Source organism: Procambarus clarkii, chromosome 60 (genome assembly GCF_040958095.1).
Source record: "Procambarus clarkii isolate CNS0578487 chromosome 60, FALCON_Pclarkii_2.0, whole genome shotgun sequence".
Taxonomy (NCBI): domain Eukaryota; kingdom Metazoa; phylum Arthropoda; class Malacostraca; order Decapoda; family Cambaridae; genus Procambarus; species Procambarus clarkii.
The window spans coordinates 9,019,954-9,045,599 of NC_091209.1; the positions used below are offsets into that span (position 1 = coordinate 9,019,954).

Sequence of the window (25,646 nt, forward strand, 5' to 3'; positions counted from 1 at the left end):
ACAGCAGCAACAGCCGCACCAGCAGCAACAGCAGCAACAGCCGCACCAGCAGCAACAGCCGCACCAGCAGCAGCACCAGCAGCAACAGCAGCAACAGCCGCACCAGCAGCAACAGCCGCACCAGCAGCAACAGCCGCACCAGCAGCCGCACCAGCAGCAACAGCCGCACCAGCAGCAGCAACAGCAGCACCAGCAGCAGCAACAGCCGCACCAGCAGCAACAGCCGCACCAGCAGCCGCACCAGCAGCAACAACAGCCGCTTCAGCACCAGCAACAGCCGCACCAGCAGCAACAGCCGCACCAGCAGCAGCAACAGCAGCACCAGCAGCAACAGCAGCACCAGCAGCCGCACCAGCACCAGCAACAGCAGCAGCAACAGCCGCACCAGCACCATCAACAGCAGCACCAGCAGCCGCACCAGCAGCAACAGCCGCACCAGCAGCCGCACCAGCAGCAACAGCCGCACCAGCAGCAACAGCCGCACCAGCAGCCGCACCAGCAGCAACAGCCGCACCAGCAGCAGCAGCAGCAACAGCCGCACCAGCAGCAGCAACAGCCGCACCAGCAGCAACAGCCACACCAGCAGCAACAGCAGCACCAGCAGCAACAGCCGCACCAGCAGCAGCACCAGCAGCAGCAACAGCCGCACCAGCAGCAACAGCCGCACCAGCAGCAGCACCAGCAGCAACAGCTGCACCAGCAGCAACAGCCGCACCAGCAGCCGCACCAGCAGCAACAGCCGCACCAGCAGCAACAGCCGCACCAGCAGAAACAGCCGCACCAGCAGCAGCAACAGCCGCGCTAGCAGCAGCAACAGCCGCACCAGCAGCAGCAACAGCCGCACCAGCAGCAGCAACAGCCGCACCAGCAGCAGCAACAGCCGCACCAGCAGCAACAGCCGCACCAGCCGCACCAGCAGCAACAGCCGCACCAGCAGCAACAGCCGCACCAGCAGCACCAGCAGCAACAGCCGCACCAGCAGCAACAGCCGCACCAGCCGCACCAGCAGCAACAGCCGCACCAGCAGCAGCAACAGCCGCACCAGCAGCAGCAACAGCCGCACCAGCAGCAACAGCCGCACCAGCAGCACCAGCCGCACCAGCCGCACCAGCAGCAACAGCCGCACCAGCAGCAACAGCCGCACCAGCAGCAACAGCCGCACCAGCAGCAGCAACAGGCGCACCAGCAGCAGCAACAGCCGCACCAGCCGCACCAGCAGCAGCAACAGCCGCACCAGCAGCCGCACCAGCAGCAGCAACAGCCGCACCAGCAGCAACAGCCGCACCAGCAGCAACAGCCGCACCAGCAGCAGCAACAGCCGCACCAGCAGCAACAGCCGCACCAGCAGCCGCACCAGCAGCAGCACCAGCAGCACCAGCAGCAACAGCCGCACCAGCAGCAACAGCCGCAGCAGCAGCAACAGCAGCAACAGCCGCACCAGCAGCAACAGCCGCACCAGCTGCACCAGCAGCAACAGCAGCAACAGCCGCACCAGCAGCAACAGCAGCAACAGCCGCACCAGCAGCAACAGCCGCACCAGCAGCAGCACCAGCAGCAACAGCAGCAACAGCCGCACCAGCAGCAACAGCCGCACCAGCAGCAACAGCCGCACCAGCAGCCGCACCAGCAGCAACAGCCGCACCAGCAGCAGCAACAGCAGCACCAGCAGCAGCAACAGCCGCACCAGCAGCAACAGCCGCACCAGCAGCAGCAACAGCCGCACCAGCAGCAGCAACAGCAGCAACAGCCGCACCAGCAACAGCCGCACCAGCAGCAGCAACAGCCGCACCAGCACCAGCAACAGCCGCACCAGCACCAGCAACAGCCGCACCAGCAGCAACAGCCGCACCAGCAGCAACAGCCGCACCAGCAGCAACAGCAGCAACAGCCGCACCAGCAGCAGCAACAGCCGCACCAGCACCAGCAACAGCCGCACCAGCAGCAGCAACAGCCGCACCAGCAGCAGCAACAGCCGCAGCAACAGCCGCACCAGCAGCAGCAACAGCCGCACCAGCAGCAGCAACAGCCGCACCAGCAGCAGCAACAGCCGCACCAGCAGCAGCAACAGCCGCACCAGCAGCAACAGCCGCACCACCAGCAGCAACAGCAGCACCAGCAGCAACAGCAGCACCAGCAGCCGCACCAGCAGCAACAGCAGCACCAGCAGCCGCACCAGCAGCAACAGCAGCACCAGCAGCAGCAACAGCCGCACCAGCAGCAACAGCAGCACCAGCAGCCGCACCAGCAGCAACAGCCGCACCAGCAGCCGCACCAGCAGCACCAGCCGCACCAGCAGCAACAGCCGCACCAGCAGCAGCACCAGCAGCAACAGCCGCACCAGCAGCAACAGCCGCACCAGCAGCAACAACAGCCGCACCAGCAGCAACAGCCGCACCAGCAGCAACAGCAGCACCAGCAGCAACAGCCGCACCAGCAGCAACAGCCGCACCAGCAGCAGCAACAGCCGCACCAGCAGCCGCACCAGCAGCAACAGCCGCACCAGCAGCCGCACCAGCAGCAGCAACAGCCGCACCAGCAGCAACAGCAGCACCAGCAGCAACAGCCGCACCAGCAGCAGCACCAGCAACAGCCGCACCAGCAGCAGCACCAGCAGCAACAGCCGCACCAGCAGCAACAGCCGCACCAGCAGCAACAGCCGCACCAGCAGCAGCACCAGCAGCACCAGCAGTAGCAACAGCCGCACCAGCAGCCGCACCAGCAGCACCAGCAGCAACCGCCGCACCAGCAGCACCAGCAGCAACAGCCGCACCAGCAGCAGCAACAGCCGCACCAGCAGCAGCAACAGCCGCACCAGCAGCAGCAACAGCCGCACCAGCAGCAGCAACAGCCGCACCAGCAGCAGCAACAGCCGCACCAGCAGCAGCAACAGCCGCACCAGCAGCAACAGCAGCAACAGCCGCTTCAGCAGCAACAGCCGCACCAGCAGCAACAGCCGCACCAGCAGCACCAGCAGCAACAGCCGCACCAGCAGCAACAGCCGCACCAGCCGCACCAGCTGCACCAGCAGCAACAGCTGCACCAGCAGCAACAGCCGCACCAGCAGCAACAGCCGCACCAGCAGCAACAGCCGCACCAGCCGCACCAGCTGCACCAGCAGCAACAGCCGCACCAGCAGCAACAGCCGCACCAGCCGCACCAGCAGCAACAGCCGCACCAGCAGCAGCACCAGCAGCAGCAACAGCCGCACCAGCAGCAGCAACAGCCGCACCAGCAGCAGCAACAGCCGCACCAGCAGCAGCAACAGCCGCACCAGCAGCAGCAACAGCCGCACCAGCAGCAGCAACAGCCGCACCAGCAGCAGCAACAGCAGCACCAGCAGCAGCAACAGCAGCAGCAACAGGCGCACCAGCAGCAGCAACAGCAGCAGCAACAGCAGCACCAGCAGCAGCAACAGCAGCAGCAACAGCCGCACCAGCAGCAGCAACAGCAGCAGCAACAGCCGCACCAGCAGCCGCACCAGCAGCAACAACAGCAGCAGCAACAGCCGCACCAGCAGGCGCACCAGCAGCAGCAACAGCAGCAGCAACAGCCGCACCAGCAGCAGCAACAGCAGCAGCAACAGCCGCACCAGCAGCAGCAACAGCAGCAGCAACAGCCGCACCAGCAGCCGCACCAGCAGCAACAACAGCAGCAGCAACAGCCGCACCAGCAGGCGTACCAGCAGCAGCAACAGCAGCAGCAACAGCCGCACCAGCAGCAGCAACAGCCGCACCAGCAGCAGCAACAGTCGCACCAGCAGCAACACCAGCAGCACCGGCAACTGCACCAACAGCAGCAGCACCACCAACAGCAGCACCAGTAGTAACACAAGTAACAGTACCAGTAGTAACACACGTAACAGCACCAGTAGCAACAGCAGCATCAGTAGCAGCACCAACAGCAGCAGCACCAGTAGCAAGAGCAGCAAGAGCAGCACAAGTAGCACCAACACCACCACGTGACGGGGTAGTGCTTCACACCCTCCTAGCTCACCCCCACCTGACGGGCAGAGGTAGACAAAGGTGCCGGCGACACTGAGCCAATATCTTAAAACATGTCAACAGGTGATGTTATCATCACTATACGTATTACAATTTAATCTGTATTTTGTTATATATTATTATCACATGTACGTGACGTTATACATCTGTAGAGTCTAGGTGATGGAGGTAATGTTATGAATTACATCAGTAACAGTGGATAACGAGCCACAGCGAGCAGTTACCCAGCCTAGACTCGTTCTGGTGCCTGGCTAGTGTTATGAAGACTGCAAGAATAGACTAGCGGGTGAGCTTAGCAAGGTTACGTGAAGGCTGGGCCGCGCAAAGCCAGGCAGAGCGCTGGGGACACGCCGGCCTAGTGGAGGTTCTGACGGGGACTCCCGGACTTACCAGTATGTACGTATTAACTGTGTTGTGGAACCAACGGGTTGTGGACTGCTAGGGTGAGTGCAGTTGTATTGTTTGAGTTAAAATATCACAGCGTCTTCATGAACAAGAACTAAATATTCGTCAGTACAGCCACTGAACGGTTTATTTCTTTATATAGAAGATGTATTGGATTGGGAAAGGCACTGTCAGGGGAAAGTGTTAAGCCATTACGACTATATAACACTTGGAAGGGGACAGGATAGGGATTTAGGATGGGACGGGGATGAGGAATAGTGCCCAACCACTTGGACTATCGGGGATTGAACGGCGACCAGCATGAAATGAGGCCGTCGCTCTACCGTCCACCCCAAGTGGTTGGGCCGATACATAACATTGGTTTTTATATTCTTGTAAAGCCACAAACACACTTAGCGTAAGAGGACAGGTCCTTAATCAAAGTGAAAGTATTAATATGTACATTTTAGTATTTGAGTTCAACATAATATAAAGTGATTACACTGAAGTTGCATGTCTTGAGTACTAATATTAGGGACGTGAGTACTAAAAGATAGTTTGAATCAAAAGGTAGGAAACTGAGGATGTATTTAGGTACTTTTTAGTTTTACTTTTTGTCTAAACTCGTTGATTTGATAATTTTGTTACGACATTGAGGAGAGAATTACATAGACTGGTTAGTTTTCTTTGCATGGAGTGTTTACACAGATTATGTTTGACTGGGGATATCAGATACTACTTTTTGGTGTGGTGCTCATGGGGGTTCTGTTGCATCTATCAAGGAAGTTTCGGATAAAGATTAGAATTTAGGAACAAGGTTATTGTATGTGTGTGTTTAACATGTTAAGGGACTTAAATAGAGGGGGGCTGTGTGTTGTCTGAAGACAGAATTTATAGTTCTGATAGCAGGTTTTTACTGGGTGATGATGGACCTGAACTAATTGGCGACATTGAACCCCTAGTGCACATATTTTTGAACTGGAGAACACTGCAGGAGGGTAGCAATGCTCGCCCCGCACCTGGCCACTCACTTGCTCTGGATTAGCCCTCACGAGGGAAGATTGAGTGGGCGCCAAACCGTAACTGGTCGCCCCTGTTCACTCGGCAGTCAATGAGAACCCGGTTGTAAGGAGATTTGCGGGTTGTGTTCCAGGGAAGAGGAGCGGGCATGGCTTCCTGTCACATGTGAGAAGGGTAAGTTCTCGGACCTGTTGACAGGAACCGAAAGTCGTATGTGGACCACCACCTGTGTGAAGAGAACAGAAGTTTCTTGTACTAACCCCCTCCCTCGAGCAGGTCTCCTCAGAGATGAGACCCCAAAGATCTACTCATAAATTTCAGCCATTCAAAGTGTTTAATATCAAATAGTATATTAAATTTTATTTAAATATATTTTTATTACGTTTTTAAATAAATGGTTTGGGCTCTATTGGTAAATTTGTGTAGATAAAGGGTGGGGGGGGGGGGGGGGGGGTTAGCACAAACCCGTCCACAGTCCAGTCCATCCAGCAGTCGATCTCGGACACATTCATAAATTTTTACATGCTGTGCATTCAAAACGGGAATTTTCTCAAATATAAATTATTATAATAGCATATTGTGCATTTATAGGCATAGGTTAGGTGTTTAGGTTCTGTTGGCGATTATTTGTAGTGCGTGGGTGAAACATTTACAGCGTTCTGGTTCGAACTAAATTTGTCGGTGAAGTACTTGTTCCGAAAGTGTTCAAATGCAATCAGTCGAGTCGCGTGTAAACCGGTTTTTCCTTCATAAACCGGAGACGTTCCGCCCCGGACTTGTACCGGAGCCGCCCCGTCTCGCCCTGGACTTGAAATGTTCGTTCTATATTTGTGTGTTCTCTCGATGTCCTTCACATTTACGCAGGATGTTGTCTGCAAAACTTGTTACACATTATTCTTGCTTTCGGAATGTTCTGACGTTCTTACACGGTCTTGGAATGTTCTTAAATGTTCTCTGTACAATTTTACATTATTCAGTGTACTTTGCCTAACCTCTGATCTTATGTAATTTAACGTAACTTACACGATGTAACTTCTCATACCTAACCTACCTGAGGTAGCTTTCATAACCTAACTTGCCTGACGTAACTTCTTGCGTAACTTATCAACTTAAACTTACGTAACTTATTTAAATCATTTTATTTTCTGAAACATTAATTCGTCTTTTACTTCCCAAGGCAAGCCTCAACAGTTACCATTACAAAACTGTACTTTCATCTTGCATTTACATGTATTACGGGAGCCGGTCGGCCGAGCGGACAGCACGCTGGACTTGTGATCCTGTGGTCCCGGGTTCGATCCCGGGCGCCGGCGAGAAACAATGGGCAGAGTTTCTTTCACCCTATGCCCCTGTTACCTAGCAGTAAAATAGGTACCTGGGTGTTAGTCAGCTGTCACGGGCTGCTTCCTGGCGGTGGAGGCCTGGTCGAGGACCGGGCCGCGGGGGACACTAAAGCCCCGAAATCATCTCGAGATAACCTCAAGATATACTTGCATAAAATGTCCATGACAGTTTTACATAAATTGCATAAATCCGTACACAAAATGTCACATATTCACAAACTAGCATAAACTTGCAGAGATACACAAATGAACAGACTTGCGTGCAAATGTTCATTTCACTACACAAACTCCTCCTTATATACGAAACTTGTAGAAACTTCCACACAGTTATTCAAACTCTTATACAATTTGCACAAATTTTCATAAAATTATTTGCGCATACACTTCCTGAACTTTTACATATGTCTATTCAACATACAAATTCTTTGCGAAATTGTACAAATACTTGCAATTACACTCGCAAACTTGTATGAGAGTGGTCGGTTCTGGTGCTCTTCTTAGCTTCACGTTCTCAGTCATGGGAGGTATAACTATAATATTTGAGTTGTAACCTCGTAGGGGGCCTCGTAGCCTGGTGGATAGCGCTCAGGACTCGTAATTCTGTGGCGCGGGTTCGATTCCCGCACGAGGCAGAAACAAATGGGCAAAGTTTCGTTCACCCTAAATGCCCCTGTTACCTAGCAGTAAATAGGTACCTGGGAGTTAGTCAGCTGTCACGGGCTGTTTCCTGGGGGTGGAGGCCTGGTCGAGGACCGGGCCGCGGGGACACTAAAGCCCCGAAATCATCTCAAGATAACCTCAAGATAACCTTTTTTTTTTTTTTTTTTCTTCTTGAATTTAGTCGGTGGGGCACTATCGTCCTAATGGCCTCGATGGGGACAGAAAACTAGCCGCTTGTCAAAGTTCCCTCCATTGTTCCAGAAGATTTTTTTTCTATCTGGATTTTGAAAAGGGTATTTACTTCCCTCCATTGTTCCAGAAGATTTTTTTTTCTATCTGGATTTTGAAAAGGGTGTTTACTTCCCTCCATTGTTCCAGAAGATTTTTTTTTCTATCTGGATTTTGAAAAGGGTATTTACTCATTTTAAGGTATTTGTTAAAGATGGTGTTTATGCATTTTTCTAAGAAATTATGACATAAAGATGTTTGTTCATTTCGAGGGAAATTTAATAAAGATGGAGTATTTAAGATCATGTTTTTGAGTGTATCCTTCTTGCATAAAGAGGCAACCCGTCCTCGACTGGAGTCCATTACATTCAGCGGTCAACCCCTCAGACGCATTCATATATTTTAACATGCTGTTCATTCAAACCGGGAATTTTCTAAAGTATAAATTAATATTATAATATATTAGCATATTGTGTATAAATAGGCATAGGTTAGGTGTTTAGGTTCTGTTGGTGATTATTTGTATTTGTAGTACGTGGGTGAAGCATTTATAGCGTTGTGATTCGAACAAAAATCGTCAGTGAAGCACTTGTTCCGGATATGTTCGAACGTCAGCAGTTGTGAGTCGTGTGTAAACCGCTTTTCATTCATTAACAGGGGGTTTGGCGGGTGCATGGAATCACTTTTGGGTCTTTGTTTGGAGGATGGGCTGAAAGAGGGCATGGGAGTATTATTTGACACTGAAGCTGTCTCAGAGTAACTTTAGTTTAGAAATATTATGAAGAAATTACCTTTGACTATTTTTTTTCTTTACTCCACGAAGCATAATGTTAGTAAAGTGATGACAGATTCCTTCGGCTATTTTTCGAACGAACGAAGTTATTTTAATAAAGTACCCCCTCACTGTCTGGCCCATTGCCACCGTGAGGAGGCTTGGTGGGCAGCTGCCGGAGTGTGATGCTCCATGGGTCAGTCCTCTGTCCTTTTGCAGCCTTATACTCCTGCTGCTGCCTTTACCAATTTTGCCAGACCCCTTTTCCTTTTCCTCGTGTTTCATTGTTCTTCCCCTCTTCTTCTATCAAATTGTCATTTCCTGCCAACCTTTTGCCCGTTTTGATTATTCTTTCAAAATTTAGAATTTAAAAATTATTCTATATAAATTTAATATAAACCCCCACTAATGTGTAAGGATAGATTTGTGAGAAATATTGCAGAAATACAATCCACTTATACCAGTTGCTATCGAAATATATAAATTAACGTAAATATAAATTCTATATAAATCAAATGCATATAAATCTCTCAGGTCGGTTCCCACACAAGGTGTATGAGACATAATGAAGCTGCCACCCCTTGCTAACGTCCGCAGGTGCACGGCTGTTTCTATACGAAAATGGTAATTCAGCTACCAGACACTTTCCTCGTTGACTATGGCGTCGCTTGCCTTCCTCTCCCCTCCTCGGGATCGCTCGCACATGCGCAGATGCTACGACGCATTGAATATTTCTACACTTTATTTAATATCGTGAGTTGATGGAACTATGGCGTATCAGAAACTTTAGAGAATAAATTGCCTTATTTGATAATAAATTAATTATTTCTTAATGATTAAATGAACGTTGGTTGATATGAGAATGTACTGGGTAGAAATTCTATTTTCTATGGACGCTTCGCAATTGCATGAATTATCGGCTGATGAGCAATACAGTCTAATAACTAAGATAAACATTGTCAGCTGTAAGTCACTGAATATAGTTGTAATAATACATTACCAAATAATGATTCCCATTAAGGAATGTGAAATAAAGAGAACTTCAGACGATTCTTTCATGTAAATTTTTTTCGCTTTCGTCATGTACTGATGTAACATCTCGCTAGAATTTCTGGGGCATGATGCGTTATTAGGCATTAATAAACTAAACTCCTTATTGCTAAGCTATACGTTAGTAAATAATGTTAAGCAGTACAAGACTAGTGACTTAAGGTACTGATTATTAGTAATAAAGTGTTGGAAATTTCCAACAAGAAGGGAAGGCACCATCATGAAAGTATAAAGCCATTGCACACTTGGAAGGGATGAGGATAAGGATTTGAGATAGGTCTGGGGATATGGTTTGTTGTAGTTCAATGGGATTGTAAAGGAACCAAATGTTCTGTGCAGGGGGGATTTTTTACACTTGGGGCCTGGTACTGGTGTGGTGGGTGTGTCCTCGTGGGAGGTGGTGTTATAGGTCCAGGGGCCAGATTCACGAAAGCACTTACGCAAGCACTTACGAACCTGTACATCTGTTCTCAAACTTTGGCGGGTTTGTTTCCACTTATTAAACAGTTAATGAGCTCCGAAGCACGAGGAGGATGTTTATAACAATAACAACAGTTGAATGGGAAGTTTTCATGCTTGTAAACTGTTTAATAAATGTAATCAAAGCCGTCAAAGATTGAGGAAAGATGTACACGTTCGTAAGTGCTTTCGTGAATCTGGCCCCAGTTTGTTGATACGATGCTGGACTAGTTGGGCTCCGTCAGTAAGCCCTAGGATGAGTTTATTGTTGTGCGAGTTAAGTGTCCAGGATGACTGCTTCCTGTGGTAAAGAACAAAGTGAAACCAGTGACGCTTGTAGTGATAGTGACGAAGTTCAACTGGACGTGGATGCCCGCCTCGGGCCGCGCACGCCACATCCCAGACGGTTCCGCCGTGACACATTTAAAGAAATGGTGACAGGTGATGTGCTGACTGAAGAGGAAAAAGAAGCTGTAATAAAGCACTACAACCGGTATGTAGACATACTTGCTTTCCTGAAACTGCAGACTGATAAAGTACAAAAGAACAATGGCGGCCTCTGAATCTCATAAAAGTATTAACGACAAGACCTACCATTAATGTATGATGACTTACTGTAAATATGTAGCTCTTGTAATAACACTTTCTCTGTAACTAGCTGACATTGTATCTATAAGGTGTGAAGAATTGAAGAAATTGTTTATGTAATAATCTAAGATGAGGTCTGATAAAGACCTTTTGTGCCTTCTGTAATGCTTTTGCGCTACCGCTCACAGGATGAGTATGGGGTGCACAATAAACTAGCCGCCTTCGGCGGCAACAATCAAAATATGGGAAGACCTCCGTGACAGGTCGTTATAGACATGATACAGCATTTACATCTCTACAGTTTTGAGTTTAAGAATTTTATTTTATTATTATTATAATTATTATTATTGTCAGATCAGTTGGGTGGTGTGCGCGTCGCTGATGTGTGAGAGTTTGGCTCCCAGACCCCTGGTAGTTTACTATTTAGTTCCGTATTATGAAGCAGTCATGTTTTGTTACTAGCTGTACCTGGCCATGCGTTGCTGTGGTTCAGCTGAGCTACAGCAACCCTTCCCTATCCTCCCCAACCATCCTCGCTCCCCCATCCCCTCGTCCTCCCCACCATACCTTGAGGGGGGGGGGGGCAGTACAGGAAAGTAACAAGTTGTTCAATTTTGTTAAAAATTTATTTACAAACCGTTAATGGTAAGGGCTGCAACTGGTCAAAGTTTCAGCATCACACCCTAAATAGAAAAGTGAGAAAAAAAATACACAACGTATTATGCAACGAATTTTCAACATTTTCGAAACATTTCTAGGAACACATGTCAACTAAAATCATTTCAATAACAGTCAGATATCACATTAGCATATAATAAAGAATTTCACTTAGCAGTTTTATCAAAAAAGTGTTTAGTGCAATAATACAACTATTCAAAGTTCCCCTTCCAAAAATATGCAATATATGATGTTTATCAATATTTATAAAATCAATATATGGACTTTGGATTAAAGTGTTACGTGAAATTGTAGAAGCACAAACTCTACATATAAGGTGTAATTTGCATGTAAATTGATTAATAAATGAAAGCTGTGAAACGCCTTGAAGTTGAAAATTTCTTACATGAGTAAGATAAGATCAAAGTTTGGCCACCTGTAGCAGAGCTTGACGTCGACCAATTTCGTTCATAATTTACACCCTTGCAGATAGGCATCCGTTCAGCAAGGTGTGTAAGCTCAATGCAACTCCCCTGATAACAACCGGAAAAAAAATTAAAAAAAAATTGCGCATATAAATAATATATATATATAATTATATATAATATATATATACTAGTATATTTTGGTAGCAGTCTTTCCTGTGGACATATATTATTAAATATGACCGAAAAAGTAAGATTAATAATTTTAACACGAATTTTTTCTCTTGTGTTTCTTTTCACTGTTGATGGTAATTGGACAAATCAATTCTCCAAAATTCATTTTTATTTCTAGTCTGACGCGACACTTGAACGCGTTTCGTAATAACTTATTACATTTTCAAAGACTTTTAGTTTACACACAAACTATTACCTGCAAACACTAAACAGAGTTCTTACTTATGCTATGGTTTAAACAGCTTTCATTTTTCATTTTATACCCGCATTTTGGGTGAGGTGATATGTTACAACAGTTTTGGATGAGGTGAACAAAACTTTCAATACAGGATAGAACACGAAACAATGGGTATTGAAGGTAAGAATGGAAGTAATTGCAGAGGGCCTATTGGCCCATATTTCTTAATGCTAATATACTGGAGCGGAGTCTTGAAGTGGGTAGAATATAGTTGTGCATTAATTGGCTGTTGATTGCTGGTGTTGACTTCTTGATGTGTAGTGCCTCGCAGATATCAAGCCGCCTGCTATCGCTGTATCTATCGATGATTTCTGTGTTTGCTAAGATTTCTCTGGTGATGGTTTGGTTGTGGGAAGAGATTATATGTTCCATAATGGAGCCCTGTTGCTTATGCATCTTTAATCGCCTGGAAAGAGATGTTGTTGTCTTGCCTATATACTGAGTTTTTTGAGGCTAACAGTCCCCAAGAGGGCATTTGAAGGCATAGACGACGTTGGTCTCTCTTAAAGTGTTCTGCTTTGTGTCTGGAGAGTTTCTCATGAGTAGGCTGGCCGTTTTTTTGGTTTTATAGTAAATCGTCAGTTGTATCTTCTGATTTTTGTCTGTAGAGATAACGTTTCTATTAACAATATCTTTCAGGACCCTTTCCTCCATTTTATGAGCTGTGGAAAAGTTCCTGTAAAATAGTCTAATAGGGGGTATAGGTGTTGTGTTAGTTGTCTCTTCAGAGGACCGTTGTTGACTAGGACCTGCTTTACCCTAGAGTTCTTCGTCGACTTGCTTCCATCCTGAGCTGTGGCTGAGAGCACGGTCGACATAAGCATTAACAACACTCCTCTTGTACCTGTCTGGGCAGTCACTGTTGGCATTTAGGCACATTCCTATGTTTGTTTCCTTAGTGTAGACTGCAGTGTGGAAACCTCCGCTCCTTTCCATGACTGTTACATCTAGAAAGGGCAGCTTCCCATCCTTCTCCATCTCGTAAGTGACACGCAACATAGAATTATGCTCAAATGCCTTCTTCAGCTCCTGCAGATGTCTGACATCAGGTACCTGTGTAAAAATGTTATGAACATACCTGCAGTATATGACCAGTTTCAAGTTCATGTCGACTAAGACCTTTTGTTCGATGGTACCCATGTAGAAGTTCGCAAACAGGACACGTAGGGGAGAACCCATGGCGACCCCATCTACTTGCTTATACATGTGCCCATTCGGGCTCAAGAAGGGGGCCTCTTTAGTACAAGCTTTGAGTAGTTCCCTTAGAATGTTTTCTGGTATGTCAAGAGGAGTACAGGCCGGATCACAGGTCGTTCGACGTAGAATCACTGTTTACCAACGTATCTGTGGATGAAACAATCAGGATGATAGCGGACAGAGTGTATCGTGATCCGGCCTGTACTATATATATATATATATATATATATATATATATTATTAAATATATATTATTAAATATGACCGAAAAAGTAAGATTAATAATTCTAACACGAATTTTCTCAATCTTTCGTACATTATGCTTCACTGTTGGAGGTAAATCAAAAATCACTTCTCCAAAATTCATTTTTATTTCTAGTCTGACGCGACACGGGCGCGTTTCGTAAAACTTATTACATTTTCAAAGACTTCACAAATTATTGCACAAAGTTGTGCAATAATTGGCTGCAATAATACAGCCAATTATTGCACAACTATATTCTACCCACCTCAAGACTCCGCTCCAATATAGAAGCATCAAGAAATATGGACCAATAGGTTTTCTACAAACACTTCTATTCAATACCCATTGTTTCTGTTCTGTCTTGTGTTGATACTTTTAATACCCTATTAATATCCTCTAGTGTTCTGTCTTGTGTTAATGCCACATCATCCTTCCCACCTCACTCAAATGTAATGCCACATCACCCTTCCCACCTCACTCAAATGTAGATATAAAATCAGGGAAACGCAAGTTCTAATCAGTTGTGTATTTGTGAAGTCTTTGAAAATGTAATAAGTTTTACGAAACGCGCCCGTGTCGCGTCAGACTAGAAATAAAAATGAATTTTGGAGAAGTGATTTTTGATTTACCTCCAACAGTGAAGCATAATGTACGAAAGATTGAGAAAATTCGTGTTAGAATTATTAATCTTACTTTTTCGGTCATATTTAATAATATATGTCTACAGGAAAGACTGCTACCAAAATATACTAATATATATATATATATATATATATATATATATATATATATATATATATATATATATATATATATATATAATATCGTACCTAGTAGCCAGAACGCACTTTTTGGCCTACTATGCAAGGCCCGATTTGCCTAATAAGCCAAGTTTTCCTGAATTAATATATTTTCTCTAATTATTTTCTTATGAAATGATAAAGCTACCCATTTCATTATGTATGAGGTCAATTTTTTTTATTTGAGTTAAAATTAACGTAGATATATGACCGAACCTAACCAACCCTACCTAACCTAACCTATCTTTATAGGTTAGGTAGCCGAAAAAGTTAGGTTAGGTAGGTTAGGTAGTCGAAAAACAATTAATTCATGGATACATGGCTTATTAGGCAAATCGGGCCTTGCATAGTAGGCTGAGAAGTGCGTTCTGGCTACTAGGTACGACATATATATATAAAATTATATATATATATATATGTGTGTGTATATATATATATATGTGTATATATATATATGTGTATATATATATATATATGTGTATATATATATATATATATATGTGTGTGTCGGAAAATCCGACACCATTTAATATATCATACAGATAATAGCTGTATTGTATAAACAAGTAACCCATAGAAAACGTAACTTGTAGTGGAATTACCGTCTAAAGAAAACGGGATATCATCACCACATACTATTATAATTCACCAGCTATTCTGCTGGGAATTATTCTTAAATACATTAGTCTTTGGACTTTACCATCATAAAACATCTCATATAAATTAACTTAATTATCAGTATTAAAGTAGAGTAAATGTGACCCTTCTATCACTTTCTGAAATCTGGACAATGTAAGCCAGGCGTCAGTGAGGAAGGAGGGGCAGCCATTGTTGTGTCACATCCGAGACACGTGGAGCAAATTCGGCTCCTATCATATCTGGACAATGTCGGCCAGGCGTCAATAGTATGGAGTGTTAGTCGCAGCCATTGTTGAGACTAGACCAGAGGCTCACACGGGAGCAAATTCGGCTCCTGTTAATTTACTTGGACGTAGTGTTATGGAAACCAGAAGTGTACCATTATCAACACGCTGTCTACAAATCAAGTTAAGTGTTCTTTCCGAAACCCATTATCTTTCATTTGTGGCCATTAATGTCATTATATAGGGTGACCCGGTTAGAGCACGACATAATTAGTAATTAAAATGTAGATATAAATAAATCGGAGATGTGTAAGTTCTATTCAGTTGTGTATGTGTAAACTAAAGTCTTTGAAAATGTAATAAGTTTTACGAAACGAGCTCAAGTGTCGCGTCAGACTAGAAATAAAAATGAATTTTGGAGAATTGATTTTTGAATTACCATCAACAGTGAAAAGAAACGTACGAAAGATCGAGAAAATTCGTGTTAGAATTATTAATCTTACTTTTTCGGTCATATTTAATAAAATAAATATATATATATATATATATATGTGTGTGTGTATATTATGTATATATATAATGCCTGCACCTATTTATTATAACCCTAAAACATACTAACCTATTGTAATTGATCCGAGTTGTGGGTCCTCAAGGTGGCACTGGAATGGGCACTAATAGGCACCTGTCCCATTGCCCGGTTCACCTTCCTCAGGATCCTGTCTCGGCTTGGTGGAGAGAGGTGTGTGAGGGGGGTCCAGGAAGGTGTGTGAGGAGGGTCTAGGAGGGTTGAGGAAGGTGTGTGAGGAGGGTCTAGGAGGGTTGAGGAAGGTGTGTGAGGAGGGTCTAGGAGGGTTGAGGAAGGTGTGTGAGGAGGGTCTAGGAGGGGGTAGTCGGTGTCAGCCTCACAGCTGATGCAGGGAGGCCAACACGATCTTTCACTTGATATTACTCTTCTTTGCGCTTAAGCGCCTTTCCTTTGCTGATAAAGACGGCGACCGAGTGCCAGATTTGCTGCTCTTCTGACACTTCCTCTTTGTCATTGTGCAGTAGACGCAACAATGCGCTATTCCAGGAGCGAGAATGGAGGGCGCGTCGACAGTCCTCAATAGGACACACGAGGTGACTGAGGGCTGGTACCTCGCTCATCCCTACTAGGGATGAGAAGGTTGCCAATGAGTGTATATTTACTCTTCATACATAGTTATTTACGACGTTATTACGAAAAATTTGACGTTTAGAACGTACGACGCAATACCTTTGGCGCGCCACAGTCGCGGGGCACCGGATTCTGCACAATTACGCATGCAAATGTGCCATAAATACGTAAATTTATATCGTAAAATAATTCTGATTGCACCAGAGTATTGCCAGAACTACGTAGTATTTTTTAAATATTTAAAAATGTTACGATTGTTTCCCGATTTTTTTTCGTACGTACACCCCCTTGAGACGAGGTGATTTCGGGGCTTAGCGACCCCGCAGCCCGGTCATCGACCAGGCCTCCAAGCTTTCAACAGTTTCCTCGTGTCTTATATTCTTGTATCTCTTCTTGCAGAGTCGACATTAGATCTGGATACCCAGAGGACGAGCACCGGCCTTTCACTGTATTCTTTGATAATGCTTTATTTTTAAACTTGCTTGGCTCTGTATCCTTGCCTGTAGACCCAGGTTACAGTAACCTTTAAAAAAAAAATGATTTGGGTTTTATGGGTGGCGTTGACCACTACAGCGGCCGTAGGCTTGGCTGTAAGGCTAGGCTACAGGTACCAGTCTGGCCGGTGTTCCTCTCGCAGGAAACTCTTGGGACAAACTGTCATCATCACCGGAGCTTCAGCCGGTAGGTAAAACTTGTAAACATTTCGCTGACATAAAGATGGCGCATTATTTATGGTTGGGGGAAAAAATTGGAAAGGGTTTTTGTTTTAAGATTTAGATTTTTTGTGGGACAAATGTTTTGTAATAAATGTACTAGTTATTGTTGGCTGCAGTTCAGGTCTGTCATTTATAATACTAAACGAGCAAAATCACTGTATTTATCCTCTTGATTATATAGGTTGTTTATCAAAGAATTCCATAACCCATAGCGCCCTCGGATTTTTTCCACACATTCGATGGTGCTACATAGCCTTCTCAGTTTGGTGCCATCTTTTGATAATTACTTACATAACCCATAACTAGTGAATGTGGAGACTATTGCATATGCGGTGAGATTCTTTAAAATAATTAGCTGATTGAAATAAAACTAACCATTATAAGGTTCCTTCCTGGCAGGCATCGGGAAGGAAACTGCACGAGACCTTGCAAGACGAGGAGCCCGTGTCATCCTCGCCTGCAGGAACACTAACAAGGCACAAAAGGTTGCAGGTATTTTAATAATTATTTCGTAATAATTATTTTATATTGTCCAGTTTAGTGTTGATGTGGAGAAAGACACGGTTCTCACCGGTTGTTTTGCTCCGTAGTGGGTCAACACCTCGTATTTTACTCTTGTCGGGCACTGACTCGACAATAAACTATTGGAGCTTTGCTTTGGTTAACCAGTGTAATAGCTGTACATAATTCAATATTTATATTTGTATGGGAACCAGTTTGTAATGTGACATTTGATCTTGTTTGTAGTAGTAGTGTTCCCGCCTTGATGTGCATGACAATCATTAGAGGCGGGAACGCTGTGGGATGACATTCATGTGACTGCCATCCCATAGCTTCGTCCAATGTCACACTTTCAGACGACATCATAAGGACTACAGGTAACAGGAAGGTGGAGGTCCGCCAGCTGGATACTTCTGATCTATCCTCGGTCAGAAAGTTTGCTGAAGACATCCTTGCTACAGAGAAGGCTCTTCATGTCCTGGTAAGGCACAAGTTTACCCTACTTATGTGTTGGCCTCGTTTGGTTTACAGATGGATAAAATATTATTCTAAATTTGATTAGTTCATTGTTTCAAAATTTCATAAAATTTATCTAACGGTTGTTATATATATTTTGGAATGTTAGTGTATCTATAAATGAACAATGTACGAAAATCCTACATTGAATACCTACCTATGTTCTATAAAACTGCTTGGCCATGTAATCAAAAGGCCCCATAGAGAATAAATCAAAGTAATAATAGTTAAAGTGAAGCTCCCTGTTAAAGTAGATGGGGTGGGGAAATCTACCAGTGAATAATCAATATTTTAATTATCTTCAATGGATTATTTGTTTCAATTATTTGTTTCTTCAAAGCGGACTATATTGTTTTAATATTTAAGATAACTGATAAACTTTCACTTCACACACTTGGGGGGAGGCTTTAAATTATATTATGTAATCATACCGTAATTAAACAGTAGATCTAATGAACAAATCCACAAGGGCCGTGACGAGGATTCGAAGCTACATCCGAAAGCTTCCCAGACGCTTCCTTAATCGACTGAGCTACGACATGGTTAAAAAAAAAAAAAAAAAGAGTTGAAACCAGAAGTTCTACTGAATCATGTCGTAGCTCAGTCGATTAAGGCAGCGCCTGGGATGCTCTCGAACTTAGGTTCGAATCCCTTGTGGATTTGTTCATTTGATGCATCACGCTATTGTGATTTGTGTGTAATGCAGTAGATCTTAACTGTTATTCTACTGTAATGGTTAGTAATAATTTAGAACAGTGTCTGTTTCTGTAGTGTGTAAGCTGGTTATCCAAGAGTAGACGCTCTTAGGCACCTGCAGGACAGGTGTTAGTCCATACTGGACAGGTGTTAGTCCATAGAGGACGGGTATGAGTGGCGTCCTCGTGGTCATGGGATGTTCCAGCTCTGTTAATTTCTCCAGTAATCACAAATTACCTGCCGAAATGTTACATCGTTACAAATGCCACTAACAGATATAATACAATTATGACACGAGGAATAATTAATTATAATTAATTCAATCTTACCCATTTGGGTGTTGTTTTCCTGCTGCATAACGACTGCACATTAAGAAATAATTGGCCAATAAATCTAATATGTGAATAACCGAACATAGGCTATTTGTAGTCGGTTAAGTTATTTTTAGTCCTATCTTGTTTAGCAAGGGAGCACACTAATTATTAGACTCGGGGGGAATCGACTCGCTGTGGCTGGTTCCTTTAGTCTTTGACCAACGACACAACAATGACTTCTTCCCCGGAACTGATGGTGATAACTGCGCAACTCCGCCAGAATAAATTTGGTGCACAACCATGGATCACGGTTGACGCCTCTTTCAGCTCCGGGTTTTTGATGGTTACTCCCCTCCTTGCCCAGGGATGTCTCCCCAGAATGGTTCTTAATGGGTTTTATTGATAATTGGAAGGAGGTAATTGTAATTAATTTGATAACTGATAATTTAGTACAGTATATTTGTTAGTTTGTCACGACCATTGGGTTTAGTATTAATTATATGGGTGTCAAATTTATTATTGCGACGTGGCAATATAATCTCTTTCTGGAACGAATTTGCAACATATACAATTTTGTTCTAGTGACTAAAGTATTTAATTTATATTTGAATTAATACAAAACGGCAGCATTTTATTTTTTGCCTATTGTATTAGAATTTATGATTAATATGGGAAATTTCCCGCAGATGGCTAGTCCGGCACCAGACACGGGACATGAGAACGTGTCTGTTAAAGTGCGTTTATTGAGCCAATAAAATACATCTCAAAGGGATAGAGTAACTTTGGCTATTTCTACCATCCTTAGCGTGTCTTGGGGGTGAAACCTCAGCTTCACTCTCTAAACAGACGGTGGTGTTTGTGCACTACTCTAAATGTGTGTGCTGGCGTGCATGACATAATGGGCTCCTTCACCTCCATTATGGCGGACTGATTCTATTGGATGAAAAATCCACTGCAGTGTAGAATAATCACAAGAAATTTAGAAATTTATATAGCTGAGATGGGATTAACGAGAATTTGGCCTTTTGTTGATAAGGACGGGCTATTGAAATATATGGTTGGTGTTCCAATGCTTCGGAATAATGTTGTTGTGAAATTTGAGATGTCATCCTCGGCATTTGTGAGAAACGGTAGCATTCTTAAACTATGGGAGAGTGGAGAATGATTGTATGAATATTCTATAGAAATGTCAAATGGCTGTTAAACAATAGAACAGTAACACTGGAATTTGTTTCTTCTCGCTGTTGGGGCTAGCAGCCTTAATCACACTTGAATACTCCTCAATTCTGTATAGTCTCCTAGGTTCCATGATTATTTTAGTCTACCTACATGCACAAAATATTTCTTGTCTGATGGCACCACTACTACTACTACTACCCTTGATGTTTTCACTTGCATAAATGCATTAAGATGGTTGATTAGGATGTCATCTTTCATTCCACATAGTCCAGCCATTGAAGCCTTTTTTCCAGAGAGGTGGCCGACCCCCCCCCCCACCACGTTTTTTCCAGGGAGGTGGCCGACCCCCCCACCCCGTTTTTTCCAGGGAGGTGGCCGACCCCCTTCCCCCCGATTTTTCCAGGGAGGTGGCCGACCCCCCTCCCCCCGTTTTTTCCAGGGAGGTGGCCGACCCCCCGTTTTTTCCAGGGAGGTGGCCGACCCCCCGTTTTTTCCAGGGAGGTACGGCCGACCCCCCCCCGTTTTTTCCAGGGAGGTGGCCGACCCCCCCCCCCCCCCCCCGTTTTTTCCAGGGAGGTACGGCCGACCCCTCGTTTTTTTCCAGGGAGGTACGGCCGACCCCCCCGTTTTTTTCCAGGGAGGTACGGCCGACCCCCCCGTTTTTTTCCAGGGAGGTACGGCCGACCCCCCGTTTTTTTCCAGGGAGGTACGGCCGACCCCCTGTTTTTTCCAGGGAGGTACGGCCAACCCCCCCGTTTTTTTCCAGGGAGATACGGCCGACCCCTCGTTTTTTTCCAGGGAGGTACGGCCGACCCCCCGTTTTTTTCCAGGGAGGTACGGCCGACCCCTCGTTTTTTTCCAGGGAGATACGGCCGACCCCTCGTTTTTTTCCAGGGAGGTACGGCCGGCCCCCTGTTTTTTCCAGGGAGGTACGGCCAACCCCCCGTTTTTTCCAGGGAGATACGGCCGACCCCCCGTTTTTTCCAGGGAGGTGGGCGACCCCCCCCCCCCGTTTTTTCCAGGGAGGTGGGCGACACCCCCCCGTATTTTCCAGGGAGGTGGCCGACCCCCCCCCCGTTTTTTCCTGGGAGGTGGCCGACCCCCCCCCCCTCGTTTTTTCCAGGGAGGTACGGCCGACCCCCCGTTTTTTTCCAGGGAGGTGGCCGACCCCCCCCCCCCGTTTTTTCCAGGGAGGTGGCCGACTTCCCCCCCCCGTTTTTTCCAGGGAGGTGGCCGACTTCCCCCCCCCGTTTTTTCCAGGGAGGTGGCCGACCCCCCCCCCGTTTTTTCCAGGGAGGTGGCCGACCCCCCCCCCGTTTTTTCCAGGGAGGTACGGCTGACCCCCCCCCGTTTTTTTCCAGGGAGGTACGGCCGACCCCCCCCCGTTTTTTTCCAGGGAGGTACGGCCGACCCCCCCGTTTTTTTCCAGGGAGGTACGGCCGACCCCCCGTTTTTTTCCAGGGAGGTGGCCGACCCCCCGTTTTTTTCCAGGGAGGTGGCCGACCCCCCCCCCCGTTTTATCCAGGGAGGGAGGTGGCCGACCCCCCCCCCCGTTTTTTTCCAGGGAGGTGGCCGACCTCCCCCCCCCCCGTTTTTTCCAGGGAGGTGGCCGACCCCCCCACCCCCCGTTTTTTCCAGGGAGGTGGCCGACCCCCCCACCCCCCGTTTTTTCCAGGGAGGTGGCCGACCCCCCCCCCCCCGTTTTTTCCAGGGAGGTACGGCCGACCCCCCCCCCGTTTTTTTCCAGGGAGGTACGGCCGACTCCCCCCCCGTTTTTTCCAGGGAGGTACGGCCGACCCCCCCCACCCCCCGTTTTTTCCAGGGAGGTGGCCGACCCCCCCCCCCCGTTTTTTCGAGGGAGGTACGGCCGACCCCCCCCCCCCCCGTTTTTTCCAGGGAGGTGGCCGACCCCCCCCCCCCCGTTTTTTCCAGGGAGGTGGCCGACCCCCCCCCCCCGTTTTTTCCAGGGAGGTGGCCGACCCCCCCCCCCCCCGTTTTTTCCAGGGAGGTGGCCGACCCCCCCCCCCCCGTTTTTTTCCAGGGAGGTGGCCGACCGCCCAACTGCTTCGTCACGTGTTGAATGGAGCGCTGACAGTCCAGGGTGAGGACGTGTTGCCTGGTTGAGGTGCGAGTCTGCTGGTAGGTGTGGCTGGGTTGAGCATACGCTGTCGTAAAGTAGAGACCCGAGTGTGGCTGGTGGTGTGGGGTCTTTTTGATCCACGTAGACAGGATTTGAGTTTGAGCCCTATCGACTAAGCTATTGTGTGCACTGTATTGGGGGACGTGCTGTGCCCCAGTCTCGTTTGAATTCGGCATTTAATAGCTTGGAGAGAATTAGCAAAATATAAGGATGTCGGTGTCGTCCAAAACTTGGAGGTCGTTTTAAGGTGCTCCCCTTGCCGTCACTTGTGGGCGTGGTAAAGATTTCGGATATTAGGAAAGAGACTTCTTAAGCGTTGGTGAGTGATTCGCCTGTTGAGACGACGTGATAGTGTTTTGCCTCGGTTTGGTACTGTTTACAGTGCGTAGGCAAATACACGTCGGGCCTGGTGGTAGAGTCGTTAAACGGAAACTGCGCTGTTCATATGCAGTTCTCGAGAAGTGTTTCGTCATCTGTGATGGTGATGGGTTATTACCTGCAGAGTGTATAGTATGAAACCCTTGCACCTGTTTCAAATGCAGGTTTCCTGGATATCTGGCTGTATTTTGTGGTGCGGGACTTGGCGATGGCATCAATGTGTTCAGTGAGTGACTCTTCCATCTTTAAGTTCTGGTAACGTTGGTGCTCCTGATACTATAGTGATTCGTGATGAGCATAGTGCTGATGGTCGTCTGACTGAGCCTGTACCTACAGGAGGGTGTGCTCCAGATGGGACTGTTGAAGCACCCATGTGAGGTGGGTTGAGAAGTGCATTTGCAAGCTTCGGTCGAGTTGGAGAGAAGTGCACGAGAAGTGGGGTGTGGTGGCTTCCAGTATAGGATGTTCTGGGGGTATGGATTGTGTGGGTGTGAGGATAGTGAGTTATTTGTCCTATCAGGTACCATGAGAGAGGTGGGACCGGATCAACCCGGTGTTGAGGCCGGCCTGTGGTTGGTGTGGTGGTGGAAGGCTGCTCTCGACACGACTGTGATGCGGGTGACCAACCCGTTCTCGCAAATTTAATAAGTCAATATTGACTTATTAAATATGTGCATAGGTGACATACTTAACATAATAGTTTCCCTTGAAAAGCTTCATAGAAAACACCGACCTTACCTAACCTACTTAGTATGTTAAGATAAGCATCTTATTGCTTCGTAATTACAATTATTACCTAACCTATACCTATAATAGGTTAAGTAACAATTGTAATTACGAAGCTATAAGATGCTTATTTTAACATACTAAGTAGGTTAGGTAAGGTCGGTGTTTTCTATGAAGCTTTTCAAGGGAAACTATTATGTTTAGTATGTCACCTATGCACGCAAATAATAAGTCAATATTGACTTATTAAATTTGCGAGAACGGGTTGGGGTGACACAGGCACCTCCCGGCTGTTCGTGGGATACGTCGGCTCCAGGAGAAGGGTGTTGTTGATGGTGGGGAGGGGAGGGAAAGTTCCCAGAGGGCATCAACGACCGCCTAATGACGCTCCAGCTCCCATTTTGAAATAAGAGTGCATCGCTGATCAGTGCGTATGCCCAAACGTTGACCAACCTAGATGACAAGTTATCTGAGGAACTCTACAACCTCTTTACAGCACACTCGGATATTATTATCCTCCGGGACTTCAACGCCAGAGTAGGGACAGACCACAATACTCCGGAGTGATAAATATATACATTTCTTTCTTTACACATGCAATATATATTGTGGTTTGTAATATTCTCATCCAGTCATTTGATGGGTATACCAATAAGGGTTGGGCCCCAACATGGACCCTCTCATTCTCTAGTCATTCATTTCCGATAAGCACGCCCCCTTTTTTTTGTTTTAACCATTGTTTGATCCACACTAATATTCTACCATTTATTCCATATACCTGTAATTTCCTTTGAAATCTTTGTGGTACCTTATCAAAAGCTTCAGCAAAGACAGTGTATACTACATCAACTGGAAGTCGTTTCTGAATACTTGGTTACCGTTTACAAAAATGTGAGCAGGTTTGCAAGGCTGGATCTAATTTTAGAAAACCTGTGTTGCATGGATATATATCAGAACTGAGGAAAATAGTCGACTGTGCTCCTTGAGTAGTTACTTGTTAGGTATTAAGTGGAACTTTAATATTTTAAGCAATTTAAAAAATATATATATTTTATATATTATAGTACCAACAGTGACAATTGGACTATTATTTAAACAATTTGTTTAAAAAAAAGAATCGCGAATGTAGAATATTATAAATATTACAGCAGATGAACGCTGGCTTGAGGCTAGTGTGGTGTGGCTTGAGGCTAGTGTGGTGTGGCCTGAGGCTAGTGTGGTGTGGCCTGACACATGTACTCTTGACAGATGAATAATGCAGCAATACTTCCTATGACAGAGAAGAAACTAACAACAGATGGGCTGGAGCTGACAATGGCCACCAACCATTTTGGACACTTTCTTCTCACCAATATGCTGTTGGGTAAGTCAAATTGGAGTGACCTTTCTTGAAGGTGTCTGCTACATAACCTGGTTAGTGAACTTTGTGTGAGCTCGTTCCTGTTAATTGGCGTGGGCTGCCATCCACGACTCTCCTGACCTTGCTAGTAGATTTGCAAAGGGGTAAATATGCACGATATAAAATTCTGAGCAACTATCCACATGCTGAAGCCAGAATTTGGACATTATGGAGGAAGACGCCATAACTTGTAGACATCTCTGCCCTTCCTGTCATCACTGGGCTTTATACTGTTAGGACCAGTATCCTTGCTAGACTAGTTTTTGTAATTTCTTTGACCTTTTTGGTGTTGCATCGTCTGACAGCCTGTGAGCTTGTCTCTCCTCATTACTACTTGCTTCCCTGATGCGCTTGTTACATTATAATGTTATACCTGAATGGTGAGTCACGTGGGTCGTGCACTCTGCAGCAGGTGCTGAGTGCAAGCAAGCACGGGGTCCAAGCAACTGGGCAAGCCTATATAATGAAGTCGGGTCTAATGGGAGGATTTCTTAACGTTCAAAAAGTTTATTAACTCATTTAAAGTATTGTGGCTACTTTTTTTTAATCTAGATTTTTATTAAAAAGTTTTTATTAAAATCCGAATAACTTATCAACCCCACACACGTACACGCACAAGGAACTTCGTAACACCACCAACATGAGTTCAGGGATGCCAAATCTTTCCTCACAGGCTTAGCAGAATTCTATGACCAGGTGACAAAGATTAAACAAGACAAAGAAGTGCGGGCAGACTGCATTTTCTCAGACTGTCGGAAAGCC

The 25,646-nt window shown here is 45.9% G+C and overlaps 1 protein-coding gene across 3 annotated transcripts in view; it reads left to right on the forward strand.

Moving 5' to 3' along the window:
- The first annotated feature begins 4,291 nt into the window (after window positions 1–4,291).
- Window positions 4,292–25,646, forward strand: part of LOC123771967 (retinol dehydrogenase 13) — a 35,652-nt gene continuing 14,297 nt past the window's right edge. For 2 of the 3 annotated variants that reach the window (XM_069307451.1, XM_045764821.2), the window contains exons 1-5: window positions 4,292–4,397; window positions 16,719–17,000; window positions 17,435–17,527; window positions 17,893–18,017; window positions 24,734–24,848. In XM_069307451.1, the coding sequence (XP_069163552.1) occupies window positions 16,856–17,000; window positions 17,435–17,527; window positions 17,893–18,017; window positions 24,734–24,848 (478 nt within the window). In that variant the 5' untranslated portion in view covers window positions 4,292–4,397; window positions 16,719–16,855. The remainder of the gene's footprint in view (window positions 4,398–16,718; window positions 17,001–17,434; window positions 17,528–17,892; window positions 18,018–24,733; window positions 24,849–25,646) is intronic. The other variant, XM_069307452.1, reaches the window with a different exon arrangement.